Source organism: Ammospiza nelsoni, chromosome 6, assembly GCF_027579445.1.
Source record: "Ammospiza nelsoni isolate bAmmNel1 chromosome 6, bAmmNel1.pri, whole genome shotgun sequence".
Taxonomy (NCBI): Eukaryota; Metazoa; Chordata; class Aves; order Passeriformes; family Passerellidae; genus Ammospiza; species Ammospiza nelsoni.
This window is the reverse complement of record NC_080638.1, coordinates 9,134,161-9,151,935: the sequence shown is the minus strand read 5'-3', so window position 1 is coordinate 9,151,935 and position 17,775 is coordinate 9,134,161. Positions and strand designations below refer to the sequence as shown.

Here is a 17,775-nt window from a genome sequence, read left to right as displayed (position 1 = left end):
AGGTAGGAGGGGCTTGACACAGCCAGGAAATGCAACAGTGAAACAACAGCTGCCCTTTGAAAGTGACTGGGGCTTCTTGAAAGTGACGAGGGCTTCTCCTGAAGTGACACAAGGGTCCCTGTGTATAGTAGGAATCCTAGTAAAATATCTGTATTATATTTGAATATCTGTATTATATTTGAATATCTGTATATAGGCCTTGCCCTGATAAGTCCTGGTTGTTTTTGATGGGCTGCAGCTGTGATGTCCTTAATTGGGCTGCAGCTGTAGCTAGTGAAGATAACTGGGATAAAAGGGGCTGGGCTTGGCCAGGCAGGGAGAATCTGGAAGGAGCTGTGACTAGGAAGCAGTAACAAGCAGGAGAAGACGTCAGAGCTGTGAAGAACTGCCCCCAAGAAGTATCGCTAAGAAGGTATGAGACTTTAGAAATATGATTGTGACAGTATGGGACTGTAGAAATATGAAATGTAACAGCAAGATAACAACAGCTGTGTGCATTGTAAGGGATTGTGTGGGTCAGAAACAGAGACTTTGCTCTCTTACCAAAGCTGTGAGTAGAACCAGAAGAGACAAAATTTCACTCCAGGTTGAGCCCTGATGAACTCTTTCTTCCCCTGTAATGGGAGCCAGGTCTTGGCCTTTTACCAACTGGTTCCGCAACAAGCATCCTAAGTCATGTGCATAGAGTGCACAAGGGAGATGTTGAGATTCCACAGTCACTCCTGTGGTGCTGGGATTATTGCAGCCCCCAAAATATCTTCCTCTGCTTTAAAAACAATTGATGGTGATGGAAAATGCAGTAACCAGTCACAGGAAAGCACCCAGGTTCCTACCTGATGGTTAGTTGCCATCTAATAAACCTATGCTACCTTTTGCCTACTGCTCTGACCTACCAAAACAGGGTTTTGGAAATAATTGTTGGGGTTTTTTTTTCATTAATGTGCCTGCTCTTGCAGTTTTCTTCCCTTTTATGAAGGCTGCTGAGGCTCTTGTGCCCTGAATGGCTCTCCCAGTCTCTCCTTGAAGACCTGACCTGTGATCCTTCCAGCCAGGACCCCACTGTGGCAGGATGGCGAAAGCTCTGTGGTTCAGCCCTGGTCTGGAGGCTGAGCTGGGAGTGATAATTATCCCTTTTCCGATGACCTGTGAGTGGTGACTGTCAGTTGTCCAAGGGTCATGACACATTTCCTCTAGGAGCAGGGGGTCCCCGTGTCCCCACAGCCCCATGATGTTTGAGAGCTGGACGTCTCTGGTCACCCCATGCTGGGGTTTCTTCTGAGGCCAAAAGAGATGGCATCACTCCAAGGGCTGCCAGGGTCCCACCTCACCCGGCAAGCTTGGTGAGGTGTGGGTGTTTGACACGCTTGAGTGTTTTCCCAGTTTATCCCCATTTCTTCGGGGGATGGTGACCGCTTGCCCTAAAATGGCGGCTCCTCTCTCACCCTGGCGGTCATTATGAGGGGATATTGGGGCTCAGCTGGGGGTGGAAATGGTCCTAAGTGGCCTTGAACTCCTCTGGGAACCGGGCCAACAAGGAGGTGACGTTACTCCTTTCAGGGAATTGTGGAGAGTCACAAGGTCCCCGCTGAGCCTCCCTTTCTCCAGACTGAGCTCCCCCAGTTCCTCAGCCTCACCTCATCAGACGTCTCCAGAACCTTCACCGAGAGATCGCTTCTACCTGCTGAGGCACAAGCCCCGAAAAACTCGCCAGCAGACAATTCGCCTTGTCCGCCACCCGGGGGGGATCCTGAGCGAGAACCGAGTTCTTCGGTGCGGTTGCCTTGGTAAAAGAGAAGGAACCATTTCAGGCACACGGGAACCGCCGATCCGCTCGCCCAAGCGGCTCCGCAGCGGCAGGGACAGCCTCAGGGAAGGCTTCCTGGGGCCTCCCCGCGCTCCCCCGGCCCCGCCTCGGAGCCGCCCCGCCCGGGCCGTGTTTGCCCGGCCCCGCCCCGCAGCCGTGCCCAGGAAGCGGGAGCAGGAAGCTGCGGGGCCGCGGGCATGGCGGGGGGCGGCCCGGCGGTGAGCGGGGGATCCCCAGGCAGCGCCGGGGCTGGAGCGGGGCCGGGAGCCGGCGCTGCCCGGGCCGGGGGTGCGGGGCGCGGCCGCGGGCCCCGGGCAGGTGGTGAGGGCGGGGCCGGGGCGGCAGCGGTGCCGCCGGGGTCTGGCGGGGGCTCCCGGGCAAGAGCCGTCCGTGTCGCGCTCTGCGTGTGCCTTGTCTGTTCCCTCGTCGGGTTTCTGGCTGCACGGATGGCACTATGGCTGCCAAGTGCGTTTCAAACCATCCCCAAGGCCGTAGGTTGTGGTTTCTGGAGTGTAGCGCTGTTGTGGGGGAGGCTGCTGAGTCGGGAACCAGCTTTGCAGGGTGCTGAACGCCTCTGTCATTTGTCCTAATAATGCACCTTAACCCCATCCCTGCTGTCCTCCGCTTTGAAAGGATTGGTCTCTTCCCGAAGGCTTTAACCGTGCTTTGAATTAACATCTTCGTTTGTATTAACAGAACCTACCACGCCCAGTGAGTGCTTCTGGTAAAGGGGGAGCTGTGTGTGGTGTGCAGCCGATAAGTAATAGTGGTTAATAATTGTTTTGTTAACAATCAGTGTAAAAGCCATTGCCATGGGCCTCATCGACCTCATGTGCACGGGAGCCACAGCGTCCATGAAGATAAAGGTCTTCCAGGCCCATATCCCATTGCTGAAGACCCCAGCACCTGTGATATTGTCAAGGCTACACAGTAAGTACATGTTCTGAGTGTGCAGAGTGTTGGAACAGATGGAAGTGTCCTCAAATGTGAGCCAGGCTGGATATTTGTACAAAGGAAATGTTTTCAGTTTCATTTTCTCCCTGTAGTGGAAGAAGAAAAGGAACTTACTGTTGCTACTGTAAATAAAAACATTTCAAGCAGATTTGTTTAAGTAGAAAATTCTACTCGTCAAGGCATAGCCCCACTCTTTTTACAAGACTTCCATTGAATGCAATGTGGAATTTGCTCCAGTGGGATCTGCTGGGTGATGCTTACTGAGATATATTTTTTTCTTTAGGGTGCAAATGTCTCCAGACTGGAGAATACTGAAAAAATATAAGTATAATAATTTTTTTTTGTTTCTCTTTTAAGGTATGGAATGCTAGAACGATGCAAAGAATTGGTAGAAGCAGGATATGATGTTCGACAGCCAGACAAAGAAAATGTGACTCTTCTTCACTGGGCAGCCATAAACAACAGACAGGAGCTGGTAAAGTAAGCTGAGAGTCCCTGTGGCAGTAACACAGTGTATTCTGCCACTGGTACCTATAATCACTTTGAAAAGAGAAGGGTAGAATTCAAATTTTAATGCACTTACCTTAGTGAAGATATCACTGAAATGTAAAGGTAGCCTGTTTCTTTATATGTGAAATCATCTAGTACATGAAATCATTGGATTTTCCTGGGTTTCTTTCTGTAACAAAGGTGAAAGCTGATTTTAGAAGTACCTTGCTAATGACTATTTTTTCTTCAACATTTTCTTGAAACAGCATTACTTACTTGGTAAACTGCTTTTGTCCATTTGCTTCTCCAGTGAATTTTTTATTATGAATCATTTACTGCTTTAGCTATGTTATCTTTAGTGTAAGGCTTTTCTATTTTATTGTGTCTGTTCCTGACCTTGTTGTGCTGTTATTACACAGATATTACCTTTCCAAAGGTGCAGTAGTGGATCAGCTTGGTGGAGATTTGAATTCTACACCCCTGCACTGGGCCACCAGGTAGTGCTGCTTGCAACCCCTAACTGCAAATCTGTCAGTGTTTAAAGCTGTGGTAGCACTTTCTGAGATTCAGAGAGCAAAGCACTGCTTGTCAGGAGAAAATATAACCTGAAATAACTATTCTGGGAAAACTTCTCTGAGTGTGAAGTCTCCTGCTGGAAGATGAGTGCTTTCTTCTGGACTGTCAGTCTTTTGCCAGAATCAGAGGCTTGGATGACTACTCATAAGAGAAGTTACTGTGGAATACCCACTGTAGTCTAAATTAATGCTTCGCCCTAAGCTTGTTTGTTAGGCTGTATGTATTTAATATGATTTCCTAAATAAAGCCATGAGAAGCTGAAATATTTTGTGGGATGCCTGTGAGAATTATAAAGGCAATGCTTTCCTTAAAATATCCATGTTTGAAATTGTCTCTATAGTTTCATTTACACCTGTTGTTGCAGACAAGGACACCTTCCGATGGTCGTGTTATTGTTGAAGTGTGGAGCAGATCCCAGTCTCATTGATGGGGAAGGATTCAGTAGCATTCATTTAGCAGTGCTGTTCCAACACATGCCCATCATAGCCTACCTCATAGCAAAAGGCCAGGTATGTTGCTGATGCCCCAAATATACTTTTCTGCTTATGAGTAGCTGCCTGTGTATAGGAGGCATTCCAGAACTAACTGGGTTTTTTTCGATGAAGAACAGTGATTTTACACCTCTTCTTATGTGCTAGAAGCACAGATAAACTTAGGCATTTGTATATATAATTTTTTTTTAATGCTCTTCCCTATTCCTGTCATGGCCCACATCCATATTCACCTACATTTCAGCATGTTCAGGAGGGTTGTTAAGGTCGTGTGGATTTGTGGTGCGGTGAAATAACCAATGGCTTTTAAACGTGGGAACAAAAAGCAGTATATGATGTATAGACATTATGCAGTATTTATGAATTGATTACAACTTTGTAACTAATAATCTATGCAGTTTTCCATAAATTGAAGAATGCAGAAAAAATGATCAGACTAGGTCTGAATTTTCATTAGAAATTTCTGTGTTGTATCCATGGTAGTTGATGTCTCTTAGCTTATATGTGAAATGAGTGGAATTGATGGCAAGTGTAACAACATGCTAATAAAAATGACAAGAGAGTTCTTATATGATCTAGAGTGATTTTGAGGAACAATCTAGTGTTAGAATTTACAAGTTTGCTCAGTTTATTTTCCTTCTCATGAAGTTCTCTTTAGGGAGAGTGACTGACTTCAGGAACGTAGGTGCAGTGGTGTATATCACAGGCTTAATAAAGTTGTTGGTCCACCTCTCTTCTACTAAAAATATTCATGTGAATAATTCTTTTAAGTAAGTCTGTGCTAATATAATGATGGATGGAGGGAGAAAGCAAGGAAACCTTTGTTGTGAAGAAGGAAGAAAATTTAGGCTAGATATTTACCTATGTCTTGAGATACGTAGTCCTTCTTTGTTTTAATAAATCTGTTTTATGTGTTTTTCTTTACATCTTTTATGTACTTCTATTTACACAAGGAACTTGGTTAGCATTGCTTTATAAGGTTCTTCTTATTGATAGTGTATTTCTTTGCAAGGAGGACAAGAAATACAATTGACATGATTCACTTAAAAATATCCTTAGTGGAGTCTCTCCCTTAAAAATTCCCTTAAAATAGAAACTCAGAATATTCTGTAAAGAATGACATGCAAGACTTAAAGAAGGAGGAAAAAGTTTTAAATGAGTGTTGGCTTCTTGGCTGATATGTTTTGATTTGCCTTTTTTCTGTTCATTAGTGAAGCTAAGTCAGTTATATAGCCCCAAATTCCACTGTTTCCTGAGATCACTGGTAATCACTTGCTTGTTATGTTTTTCTTATTTTTAGAACATAGACACAACAGACTTCAATGGACAAACGCCTTTAATGTTAACAGTACAAAAAGCCTTTGGGTAAGTAGAGAGTAACTGAAGAAAAGTCTATTGTATTGTAGTCAAGAAGCAGTGAGGTGAATTTTTCCTTGCTTTTTTTTTTTTTAACTGACGTTCCTTTCCCTTCCATTTGTACAAAAATATGATGTGTTTCAGAGATTCAGAGTTGGGAATGCTTATTGGATATAGCAAAGAAAGTGAAAGGAATTTCTTAAATAAGTTTAGGTTTATGGCTAAATTGTCTGCAGCCTTATTGTATTTTCTGCAAAATTAAAACAAATGGGTGTGGATGCAGTGAAATACATTTAGAACTAATAAAATGGGGAGATAGAAGCTATGGTGTTGTAGAAGATATAACCGGTGTTATGTACCTCATGTTTGTTAAAATGGTGAGGTAACATCATCTGGAGAAATGATGATGCTACCTTACTTCCAGGGCAGATGGGGAATTCTAAACATGGATTTACCATTGATGAGCTGGTTGTGAGAAGGCATTATATGTTCAAAAGTTTCATTTCCAATCTAGATTATCTTCTGTTTGTTAACTCTGATAATTTATTTTCATCTAGACCAGAACCCATGAAGTTTCTCTTAAAGTTTAACCCCTCTCTCAATGCTGTAGACAATGTTCAAAAGAATACTGCACTGCATTGGGCAATAGCCTCAGGAAATACTAGTGCAGTGGATCTGTTGCTGGAAGCTGGTGCCAGCCTGGACATAAAAAATGTTAAGGTAGGATTTCCTTTGTGATATTTTATCCCATGTAGCATGAATGTGAAGAAAAATCTCAGTCTTCTCCATGTTGGATGTAAATTGCAGCGGGGTTTGGCTAAGAGCAGGTATTCTTAGTCTTTCCCAAAAGGGAGTTGGTGCCTTTCTTGAGGTGTGGCTCCAAGTATGAATGCAGAGGTTCTTTGCAACTTTTGTGTAATGAACAGCCACGCCTTGTGTTCACTGAACAGTAATTGTGTCCTTTGACTTGATTCTGCTCCCTCGCCCTTTTTTGTTTCGTTTTCTTGGGGTGTTTAGTTAGTTTGATTTTTCTCAGGACCTTGTTTAATTTCTGTTTCATTTCTTCATTTGGCTGTTTTCTACTTAAAGACATTGGTATGAGGACTTGGGCAGATTTTAAAAAATGCATTTCTTAGTGTCTAGTCAGACTTGTAAAGACTTCAAATTAAGTGAATGTCCTCCTGTGAAAGCTGATGTTTGGTAATGCCTGTTTGTACATTCAAAACGTTATCACATATGAAAGGCTTCAACTTAATATTTGTGGGAACTGATAGCATAAATGTTGAAAGTGTAGATTCCCGTAACTATATAGATGTGTTACTGGAAACAGCCCAACAGATAAACAGCTACAAGTATCAGTTTTCAGAGCTATGAAGCTCTGATTTAAGCACGTTAGCACTCTGAATTTAGCTTACCTTTACCTTAAAAAATAGTGCAGGGGGAGGTGGGGCTGGGAAGTAACTGCCCAGTTGGTCTTGTTTTAACTATGTTAATTTCTTGCCTTTGTTGAAAGTGAGAGTGTTTATGTGTAAAGTAATAAATAAATAAACAACCCTATTTGTTGTTAAAGGGAGAGAGGCCGCTTGACATTGCTTACCAAAGTCAGAATCCCTTCATGATTTACATGCTACAAGAGGAAGAAAAAATGAGAAACAGGAGAAATAACAGGTTACTGAAAGTAGTAGAGAAATATGAGGTAATTTCCTGAGTAATAAGTAATAGAAATAAAACCAGAGCATGCTGTGTTTAGAGTGACATGCAAATTAACTCTAACGAGAGTAATTTCTGAAATTGGGTGCACAAAATAGAATTCTTTAAAAGCACATTGGAGTGGTTTGGGTGAGAGTTTTGTGTCATACCTCACCCCTGCTTTTGATGTATTGATGTGTCACCTTGTCCTATCTTATTGTGAGTCTTTTCAGCATTTGTCATTACATGAACTGAATACTTTTAAGTAAGACCTGCTTGAGTACTTTGTCATATTTTAAAAATAATAATTTTAACAGCTCTTCCTGGTGTTAGCATCTTCCTTGACGTTCATGTGGGCCATTGGATACATCATGGACCTAAGTTCTGATTCTTGGCTTTTAAAAGGAGGTTTGCTTCTCAGCCTGCTATTTGTGATGTCTCTGTTTGTGAGGTTTGTGGCCTTTTCTCTCTGTTTAGGTACTTACTTGGCAAAGACTTTAAAAAGCATCTGATGCATAATTCTTTTCAAAGGTTAGTTTCAGTTAACAAAAAGATAGCACCTGAGAAATGGTTTTACAATGTGTGGAGAATTTAAATGCATGTACTTTTTAGAATTAATGACCATAATAATCAAATATATTTAGGTGCACACAATAATAGTTCCTTGTCACTGAAGGATTTGGAAAAAAAACCCCAAATGCAGTCTGTTAGCTGATTTTATTGTCAGAGTATTGCTGATGGTCTCTATCTGGTAGACATTGAGATATCTGCTCAGAAGTGTCCTTTATCACAACTTTTTCCTGCTGTGTTCTGTCACAAAATGAGTTTTCAGGAGACACCCCCCCTCTCCTGCTCCCCAGACCTCCCAGTGTTATCCTGAGCTGTTTCTCACCTTTCCTGCCAAGGTCAGTGGTCACTGATATGGCAATGCTATCTGTGTGCAAATAGACAGAGGTGGGACTTTTCAACCAGTCCTACTGCACTTTTCAGGTATATAATATTGTGCTGGAGCAGAGCACTCTTCAGTTTTATTTTTGCATTGTTAACCCCCTATATGTATGGATAAAGAATGCTTTTGAGTGACAGTTCTTGATAGCTTTGAGCAACTTTAAATAAACCCTGTGCTTGAAGTTTTTGCAGTTAAAACCATGTTATTTATATTCTGTGTATTTTCTATATCTATGTATAGTCTATGTTTCAAATATATTTAGAAAAATATTTATTTCTTTTAATGTTCTTTCAGGCAACTTGTGGGGCTCAAGAACCTAAGATACCTTCCCACAGCATTTCTGCTAAGTTCAGTTTTTTGGATGTCCATGACCTGGTTTTTCTGGTTCCTGCCTGATATCCTTTATACTCAGGAAATGCAATTCCGCTTGGAGTTTCTTGTAAATCTAAACCTGTTGTGCAAACTGTGATGAGAAGTTCCAGATAATTCCATGTGACTGTTCATCTCTGGTAAGATTGGTTTAATCCCATTGGGAAGAGGCAAAGTGACTTTAAATTAAACAAAGACTAAAATTCTGTACCTTCTTTTGTCTGTAGATTTTTGTCTTCCTTACAACCTGACCTATTTCATATGTTACTGGAATATCAGAATGAAGGTGTTAGGTAACTAATGGCTTCTGTTAGCATCTACACATCACTCTTTAATCTTCCTCACTGAGACTGTGGTACAGTGATGTATTTTGTCATGTGCTGTAACTGGGTAACACATCTTAATAATAATGCTGAAAGCATCTCTTCTTTTTAAAATAATCATTTGACAGTTGGTGGTATTCATGCTCCTGCCTTTAAAAACATCCTCTACCACCACCTCCCTAAAAAAAGAAGAAATTCCTTTGTGTTCCTGCAAAGTAGACTGTCCAGTCTTCTGTCTTTATTCACAGGTTACATTGAATCTTTAGTATACAGTGAATTAATTTCTATCTGACATTTACTTGCTTTGAAGAGGCTTCTCAGTGATGAGTACAAAAGCATTTTAGTAGTTTGTGCTCTCTTTCTAGTGCCCTGTTCTTTGTGAAACAGTTGGCATCTGTTCATTGATTAAGTTGTGTGAAAAAGCCTTTAGGAAGATTCTTAGAACTGCAAATAATTTTGTACTAAAGCAGCTACAATGTATTGCTACACAGTTTTAATTAATTTTTAATTCAGCCTTTCAATTACATTTTCTCTTGTGCTGTTCCCAATTAAGATGCCCTTAATGGAATTATCAGGATTAACTTTGATGAACTGATCAAGTGTATTCCTGCTGGGGATTCACACACGTGCTTGTATAAATGGAAATGGTGTTATTCAATTGTTGTGAAGGTTTAAGGTTTGTTTTATTGGTGTAACATAAGTTAAAAGGAAAAACAATTCCCCTTGTAGGGATTTGAGTTGGATGCTGCTGAAGATAGTGAGCATAGCAGTGTTCTGGAAGTACTAACCATAGCCTGGTGAGATGGGCTGGTGGATAGGTTTCCATTTCACTGTCCAACCCTTGTTCTCATGAGTGTGTTTTCCTTCTGGAGCTGGTCACAGTGTTTTAAAAGTTTTCAGGATTTTAGTTAGCTGTATCTCTCTGTCAGACTTGCTTTGGACTGAATGAAAATCCAGCCATTCTAACTAAAGATTTCTCTGAGCTCCAAAAACCAATACCAGTGCAAATAGACCAGTAGTATCCACAAGAAACACACCATCATTTTGACTTCTATAATTGCACCCTGCAACTGCATTGTAACAAACACAGCTGATGTTTGTGCCAGTATTTCCTAAACTGTCACCTTGATTTTAATTAGAACTGTTTGCAGTGTTGTTAGTTCATAAGAGAAAATGACTTTGGGGTTGCCATCCTGGATTTTTCAAAATTATTTTCCCTGGAGTTCACGAAGTGACTGAGGAGTCACTGGAGATGCCATCCAGACTTGAGCTCTCTGTCTGGTCCTTGGTAGCAGCAGGATGGTTCTTTAGCAGCCTGGGCTCTCAAGGTTGATGCATGACTTTAAGTTGTATTAAACTAGTCTCACTCTGTATGCCTCTGTTTCTGTGTGGAGACAGTTAATCTTGACATGTTTTTCTTCCCCAGTCATCTGATACACAGATGGTTTTAGTTCTTAGTGTAAAAATGGTGTTCCTAATGTCCCATTACCTTCAGAGGTGTTAAGCAGTGTGTGCTTGGACTTTTTTTGTGTGACAAAAATAGTTTCAGGATGACTTTCAGTTACATTTTTCTGAATGAGTATATTTAGTTGCTTTTGGCTGAAATGAATGGGACAAGGTAAGACTGAGTAAGAGCCTGTTTGAGTTAGGGGTGGTCCAGCAGCCAAACTGATCTCACAGCTGCCAGAAGCTTTATAGCTCTGCATGTCTGACTGATATTGTGTAAATAAAGTACAAAAGCTCCAGAGGGGAAAAAAGAAATCAAATTTGTTTCGTACCTCTGAAATATTCAAAAGCAGAAGTCTGGAGGACTTTTAAGGAGGATGACATGGAGCCATGTTGTGATGCAGGTTTATACAGCTGTAAAAGTTGTCTTCAGCACTCAGACTGGACAGAATATTCCATTTCTCTGATAAGATGGCCTTGGAAGGACAGAGAGGATCCGACTGTAAAAGTGAAAGTATTTTTTTTCCTTCTTGTGTCTTGCTTGTATTAACTAATTAGTATTAACCAATTTTAGAATATTTTGCTTTTTTCACAAAGAGTGGTGTTATGAGTTGTAAGAATATAGTCCTTAACCTGACTATCACATACCACACACACAAATGTAATTCTTAAAATCACTGTTGTGTTCAGCTTGATGGGTCTTCTCTATTATTTCTATAAAACCTGGAGTACTGATCCTGGATATATAAAGACTTCAGAAGAGGAGAGAAAAGAGGTAGGTGGTTTTGTAAAAACAAATGGAAGGGCTGGCGTGGTGCAACATGTATCAGCCACTTCTGGTGGTTGCTTGTCATCATGTGCAGCTTTGGTAAACTGGAAAGCAGTGAAATATTCTTCCTTAAAGAGGTTTTAGCAATGTTGCTTAACAGCACAGATCTTGGAGAATTTCTCCTTCTACTGCTTGTTTCCTTGTCTGCCTTGTCCTGCTAAAGTTTGCTTGCCTCTGTCTTCTCATTGAAATATGAGCTTTGGCCAAAGATTGTACAGACCCACTGGTGTTATCTGTGATATGAATTCACATAGAACTTCACTTAAAAAATATAAGTTTTGCATGGCTTCTGTTGCAGTTGTCTATGGTTAGAAAGAAATAGTCACAGTGCTTTCCTATATATCATGTGCTACTAATTATTTAAATTCTATCATGTGCTTTGAGGATGTGTGTAATGTTTTTTGTGCTTGAACATCATGCAACTCTCATGCTATTTCCTAACTGTTTTATAGCAGCCAAAAGAAGTCATGGGCAGCCAGTCAGTAGAGAATTTAGTGTCTGCTCTCTCCAGCCTATGGGCTGAGGAGAGCATTTTCTTTGTGATCTCATGGCTCTCATTGAGGTTGTATTTCTTCCAATAGCCAGGGAGAATAAACTGCAGTTTTAACATATTGCCACAGGACTCATAAATGTTCTGTCCTTGTAAAGGAGCAGGCTTCATCTCCCTTAAGTCTGGCTGACTGTATGAGGGGTGCCATCTCATTTTAAGGAGTATTTAATTCACATCATTTATTAATTTTGACAACACAGAAATGCTTTTCTGAGTAATCTTGTGTGGGTGAAGCTGCATTAGTCTTTACTGGTTTGTTTTTTCTTGTGCACCTCTTTAAATAGCAAGTTCTTACTCCTGTTCATGCTTGGCATTTAAAATCCTTACAAACTGCAGAAGTCTTAATGTAGAAATGTTCATAGCACCTATGGAAAAGTTATCCAAGTGCAAGCACAAAATCCTTATCTTTCAGAACATTATAGCTCTTGCAGAAACTGGGTGCTTGGACTTCAGAACATTTTGCACATCGTGCCTTGTAAGTAGGGCTTTTTGTACTTATTTTTTGTGAACCTGCCTTTTACTCAATACTGCCATAAACATCCTTTTTCCTCACTGCTTGTCATTAAAGTGTTACACAAGTAGTTTGTTATATATTGTTTAGATTTCTTTTATGGTGATAAGAGATGCTTTGAGATACTTGGACTCTAATCTTAATTTTTAAAAATCCACTCTTTTTTTCTTTTTAATTAAGGTATATGGTTCTCATCCATGTTCTGTGTTGTGAGGTCTATGACACAGTAATTATGCAAAATGTGGTGGTAACTAAGATGATGCCTTAAATTTTGAGCAAAGTAGATGCTTCTGCTATGAGTGTTATCTTTCCCTTCATCCTCCCCTAGGTAAGGAAGCCTTTGAGATCTGTGCATTGCCTTGCTTGCCAAGCATGTGTAGCCAGATATGATCAGCATTCTCTGTGGACTGGACAGTGTGTAGGTGAGAGTGTGTTGCTTTATCAAATTTGAAAATGCCCCATATTTTAAAAGTTGCAGAGAACATTTATCCCCTTAAAGAGAGAGCACACATGACACAAGAATATCCTGTTGATGCTGAAGGCCTCTGATAGGTGGCAGAGTGAAATCAGATGGAAGAGAGAAAAGCAAATAAGATTATTTAGGGGTTGTTAGAGTGGTCACCCTAAGAACACACATCATGCAATCTGTAACTCCTTCTCTGGAGGGAGAAGGAACAGGAGACATGATTGAGACTTTAAAAAAGGAAAGAAAAAAATTTATTGAGATGGTGGCTAAAGTGAATGCAGAATTACTAGCCAAGCATGTCATAGTAGAACCAGGGATTTAGGATTAGTAGAGGAAAAATGCCTCCACATGGCAGGCAGGGAAATTTTGGAGCTTGCTGTTGTAAGGGTTTGCAGACACAGGCAATGTCAGCAGGTTCAGAAAGGGTTTAGACAAACTTTTTTGGACAATCTGTCCAGGAGTAGATACTGAAAGAACCAGACAAGTGTGCACAGTCTGACATTTTAATGCAGTAGCTGTGGGTGAGGAGAATGAGCTGCAGGAAGTGGCTGGACTCGTGTGTCCTCCTGAACTTCCATTGCCCCTTGTCACTGTCGGGGACAGTTCTGAGTGGGGGAGCTGTACTGCTGAGATGGCCCTGCAGGGCATTTCCATCTTCTTGTGTTCTTCCCTCTCACCCTCTCTCTTCCTTTCTGGCTTATTTCTGGTGATGCTCAAGATAGGAAGGTGAGAGCTTCACATCTCTAACAATACGTTTTTCACTTTTTTTTTTTTTGCCAACAGCCTTTTTCCTAGTGTTAAATGCTATTTTTGCAATGTTTGCTATTTACAAGGTGCTGAGACATCCTTCTGATGTGTTGTCTCAAAGCTTTGAACAATATCACTGTAATTAAAAATATCTTCATGTAACAGTTGTTCTGACAGAGGTCTAGGGCTTTTTCCCTGTATGTTTTCAATTCTGAAGCACACAACGTCCAGCAAGTTTAATAGCTTAGACTTCTCAGTACATGAGGCAATTTTATTGTGCATGGGAGGGAGTTGTGGTTGCTTAATTAGGGCTCACCAGACTAAAACAGCTGAAGGCATGCTCTGAGGGAGAGACAAATCCTGGTTGACTTTATCAGAACTAATTCTGTTATATAAATTGGGATGGCTTACAGGACAAAGTTGAGAGAGAGATCAGCCTTGCCAAGCTCTCTTGTGGATGGCAGAGGTTAAAATAAGAAATGGTTTTGACTCTGTTTATTCCTGATAACTTTAGTAGAAATGCAAGTACTGCTGAATTTTAAGATGTCCAACTTTAATTTTTTTGCCTTTTTTTCTCCTCAATTTCAGGCATTGGGAACCATTATTACTACCTGTTGTTCCTGTTTTTCCTGACAATGACTGGTGTCTGGCTGCTTTATGGAACTCTTCAGTGTATGTATCCATGAGTTTAGTTTTATTTAGCTTTCAAATCCGTCTCTGTGTGGTCTTTATTTTTCAGCATTTCCTTTCCAGCAAGTACAACCTGCACAAGCAATACCTTATTTCAGCAGTGATGTTACTGTAGCATTAAGTGAAAATGCATCCTATCTGAGTCTTTGGTCAAATACCTGATTCCATTTGTGTTGAGCAGGAACAAAGATGCTGCTGTAGTGGGGTACCAATGGAAAATGAAATAGCAGGAGGCATTTTTGTTAGAGAGGAAAATGTGGCAGAAGGTCAGGTGACAGGTTCTAATCTGGATCCCCTTTGCTGTAACAGAAAATGAGTTTGTAAATACATTATTGCAGAAGCTTGATTGATTTTTTTTTTTTAATTTGGAAATATTCTTACTAAATGCAGACATTTCTTCTTGGTTTTATAGTAATTTAATTCTGAAGAGAAAAAAGTATATTATTTTGTTAATGAATCTGAACTGTTGCTTTGTAAAATTCAAAATTTTATTGGAAAGCAGAGGAAAACCCTCATAATTTAGTTGCTGAGGATGAATTGCTATAGCACCAGCCTTTAAAAACAAGGATGTTTTTCTGTGGATCATGAGCACAGAGTGTAAAGATTATGCAGCCAGAATAGCAAGCACTCACACATCTGTGTGGGTGCTTTTAGGTGGCAACGGGATAGATGAAACATGGTATTTCTAGAGGATGTTGCTATGTAATATTAATTTCATGCAAATAATCTTCCCTCAGCTCTTAAGGGCTTAAAAACACAATTGACTGATTGTGTGTGTTGTCAGATTGGTCTAACCACTGTGCAGCAAATTTCCATCAAGATGGAGCATGGACGTACTTCACCCAGACAGTGTCCTGCTCTCCCTGGGTTTCCTACATCTCCTCAGTCGCTTGTTTCCACACCCTGTGGGCCTCTCTGTGGCTCACTGTTCAGCTTTATCAGGTAATATTTTCCTTCAGTTTGTGCTTCTTGTCAAATCAAAGCTCTTCCCTGGATGATTTGCTCCCATAAAAACTCTGTGCCTGCTCTCCCTGATAAATGTCACAGCAAGGTGCTTCTCTTAAATCTCAAGGCAGAGCTTCAAGTTTCACAGGTTCAGCTTGTGCACTCAGCATTTCTCTGTTGGAAGTAGAATCACCAGTCTGCAAATCATTCCTATAACTGAGCTCTGGGTTTACTACTCAAAATTCCAAGCCTATAAAAAGTTGTATTTAAAGACAAGAAATTTATTTGACTAATAGAACTGGTATTAATGCCCCCAAAACTGCACGAAATCTCAGTAACACAATTATTCAGGAGTTGAAAATTCTGTGGCAGAGCTCAGCCATGTGTCATTAGGCTGTATTAAATCCCACTGCTACTGTAAAAATATATGACCTGGATTTTATCTTGAGGACTGTCAAGTTTCTTGTTTATGTTTTTATCAGAGAAAAGCTTGGCTATGCAAGCAAAATTGAGAAGAGCTGTCTTAAAACATCTGTGAAAGCTTGTTTAGCAGCTCTTAGGAAACAGGTGTCTTTGAAATATGTGCTAAGCACACTGAGCTAAGGGCTTGTTTTACATCTTGTTCAGTAAAAAAAGCCGAAAAACCAAAAGCTCCACAATCTTAGACATGTACTGCTGGATTTTTGCAGTGTCCAAAACAGTGGGATATTATGCTGGAAAAAGATAGGGAGGATTAACTACTTAACACAGTTTAACTGCTGTGTTTCATACACAGTGATTTGACAATGTACTGCTTTGTGGCATTTAGTGTCATTGTGGATCAAGGTGTCTTTTTCTGCCATTTTGTGTGGTAGAATGTAGACAAAAATCTGAGGAGATTGGTGCTTAACTGTGATAGATCTTCCACTTCTGCAGACATCTGTGAAAGGTACAGTCTTCACAGACATCCCAATTAGGCTTGCCTTCTCTGGGAGCTGGTTCTTGCCAGGTCCTTTTAGCCTCAGTGACATTTCAAGACTTACTTTGCAGTCATCAGTTATAGCAGTGGTTACTTATTTGTTAGATATATCCAGGCTCTTCCCCCTACTCCCTTAGTAGTATCTTTTGCTCACTAGGATTTTAGTTTGTGATATTTATGTTGTAACCATTACTTATGGTTTTTTTTCCAATCAGATTGTGTTCCTGGGGTTGACCTCACATGAAAGAATGAATCTCCTGGTACAGAGAAAATCCTCTAAGCATCCTGTTTCACTCTGGAGGACTCCCTACAAGTGGGTATTAATGAATAGAGTGTTTGAAACATGTTATCTCTTCAGTACTGATTGGCTTCACCGCCTCATAAATGCAAAACCACTGTTTTTGGGGTGAGGGATGCTGTCCAAAAATTTGTTCATCAGTCCCTGTGTCTGTTGTGTAGGATCAGAAAGGGACTAGTTCACACCTTAGTTCTCTTTCTGACTTCTCCTGCAATATTTAGCTCTATTAAGAGAGAAACCAGTACCAAGGTTTCCCAGTTTGCTCGGGGATGCTAACAGATGGGATCTTACTAACTGTGGGGCATTATTTCAGTCCAGCTTAATCTACTCTTACGTGTTTAAGTAAAACATGTTGTAAAAGTTCAGCAAAGGTATAATGCTTAATTGAGAGCTCTTCTGTTTCTTCTTCCTGAGCTGTCTGCCTTGACAGGTTAAAATCTTGGGTGCTGTCTCATGGTGAAGTGGTGTTTTTCATGCTTGCAGTCTTCGTTTCTTGGGTTTATGAATGCATGTTCTTCTCTTTTTTTCAGCCTTGGATGCTTCCAGAATCTTGCGGACTTTTTTCAGTGCAGTTGCTTTGGTATGTTCAAACCCAACTTAATTGACTGGACCAAGCAATACAAACTTTTTCATCTCTCAAAAGAGAAAAATGTTCATTCTGTGTAAAACTTTGCTTAATTTCTAAAATGACTGAGCTGAAAGCTAAATAAAACAAGATATTTCATTAATTTCTACAGATTCTTCTGAAGCTGCTTGTTTTTAATTTTTATTATTGTTTCTAATATTAAACTTACATAAGATACAGCAGATTTGTAGATGGAACAGTCACTGTGTGTCTGTGTATATATAGCTGGAGCTGAAACTATTTAAAATTTTATGTGGTGAGATGACACAAATATATATATTTTTAAAGGTAAGTTTTTGGGGCAAAATTTCAAAATTATGTTGGTAACATTTGCTTTACTTTTCTGGTAACAAAAGACAATTAAATTTGAAAATTAAGGTGAAAGTTCATGTTTAAAAACTTAATATTACAATTATATTGTAATTTTATTGCTGATGCTGTGAAAATCTCTGTCTTTGTATTTGAAGAGTTTACATGTAATAAAACAGAGCTTTCATACTTGTGAGTGTATTTTTGCAGATTGGAATAGAGTCAAGGGATATGTGGCCAATGATGTATTTAAGAGTGGGTGGGCACAAAACCATAAGAAGGAGCCTGACTCTTTGCCTTATGTTTTTCACATATATATGCCCTGTTAGGGTATGAAAATGGGTGAGTTTATGATGGAAGAGAGTCATGCACATAAAAAGAGGGAATTGTTCCCCACTGCA

General features: G+C 40.2%; 1 protein-coding gene across 4 annotated transcripts; it reads left to right on the top strand.

Annotated features, from left to right (window-relative positions):
* The first annotated feature begins 1,938 nt into the window (after window positions 1-1,938).
* On the top strand, window positions 1,939-17,563 carry ZDHHC13 (zinc finger DHHC-type palmitoyltransferase 13). Of its 4 annotated transcripts, XM_059475123.1 has the most exons (17): window positions 1,940-2,022; window positions 2,601-2,734; window positions 3,116-3,238; window positions 3,667-3,744; window positions 4,188-4,332; window positions 5,615-5,679; window positions 6,228-6,390; window positions 7,241-7,366; window positions 7,677-7,810; window positions 8,603-8,706; window positions 11,094-11,221; window positions 12,238-12,300; window positions 12,665-12,758; window positions 14,138-14,221; window positions 15,024-15,181; window positions 16,358-16,455; window positions 16,971-17,563. In XM_059475123.1, exons 1-17 carry the CDS (start codon window positions 2,002-2,004, stop codon window positions 17,104-17,106), a joined length of 1,854 nt encoding a protein of 617 aa, XP_059331106.1. In that variant the 5' UTR covers window positions 1,940-2,001; the 3' UTR covers window positions 17,107-17,563. The 4 variants fall into 4 exon arrangements, with proteins under 4 accessions (XP_059331107.1, XP_059331106.1, XP_059331108.1 ...); XM_059475124.1 differs by lacking the exon at window positions 12,238-12,300 and having other exon boundaries at window positions 1,939-2,022; XM_059475125.1 differs by lacking the exon at window positions 7,241-7,366.
* The last annotated feature ends 212 nt before the right edge of the window (window positions 17,564-17,775 follow it).

Excerpts from the sequence above, each read along its gene's own strand:
- ZDHHC13 (XM_059475123.1), top strand. The coding sequence starts at position 2,002 with ATGGCGGGGGGCGGCCCGGCG. Across the intron at positions 11,222-12,237 it reads CAGAAGAGGAGAGAAAAGAG|AACATTATAGCTCTTGCAGA; the intron begins GTAGGTGGTTTT and ends CTTATCTTTCAG. Across the intron at positions 14,222-15,023 it reads GCTTTATGGAACTCTTCAGT|ATTGGTCTAACCACTGTGCA; the intron begins GTATGTATCCAT and ends GTGTGTTGTCAG.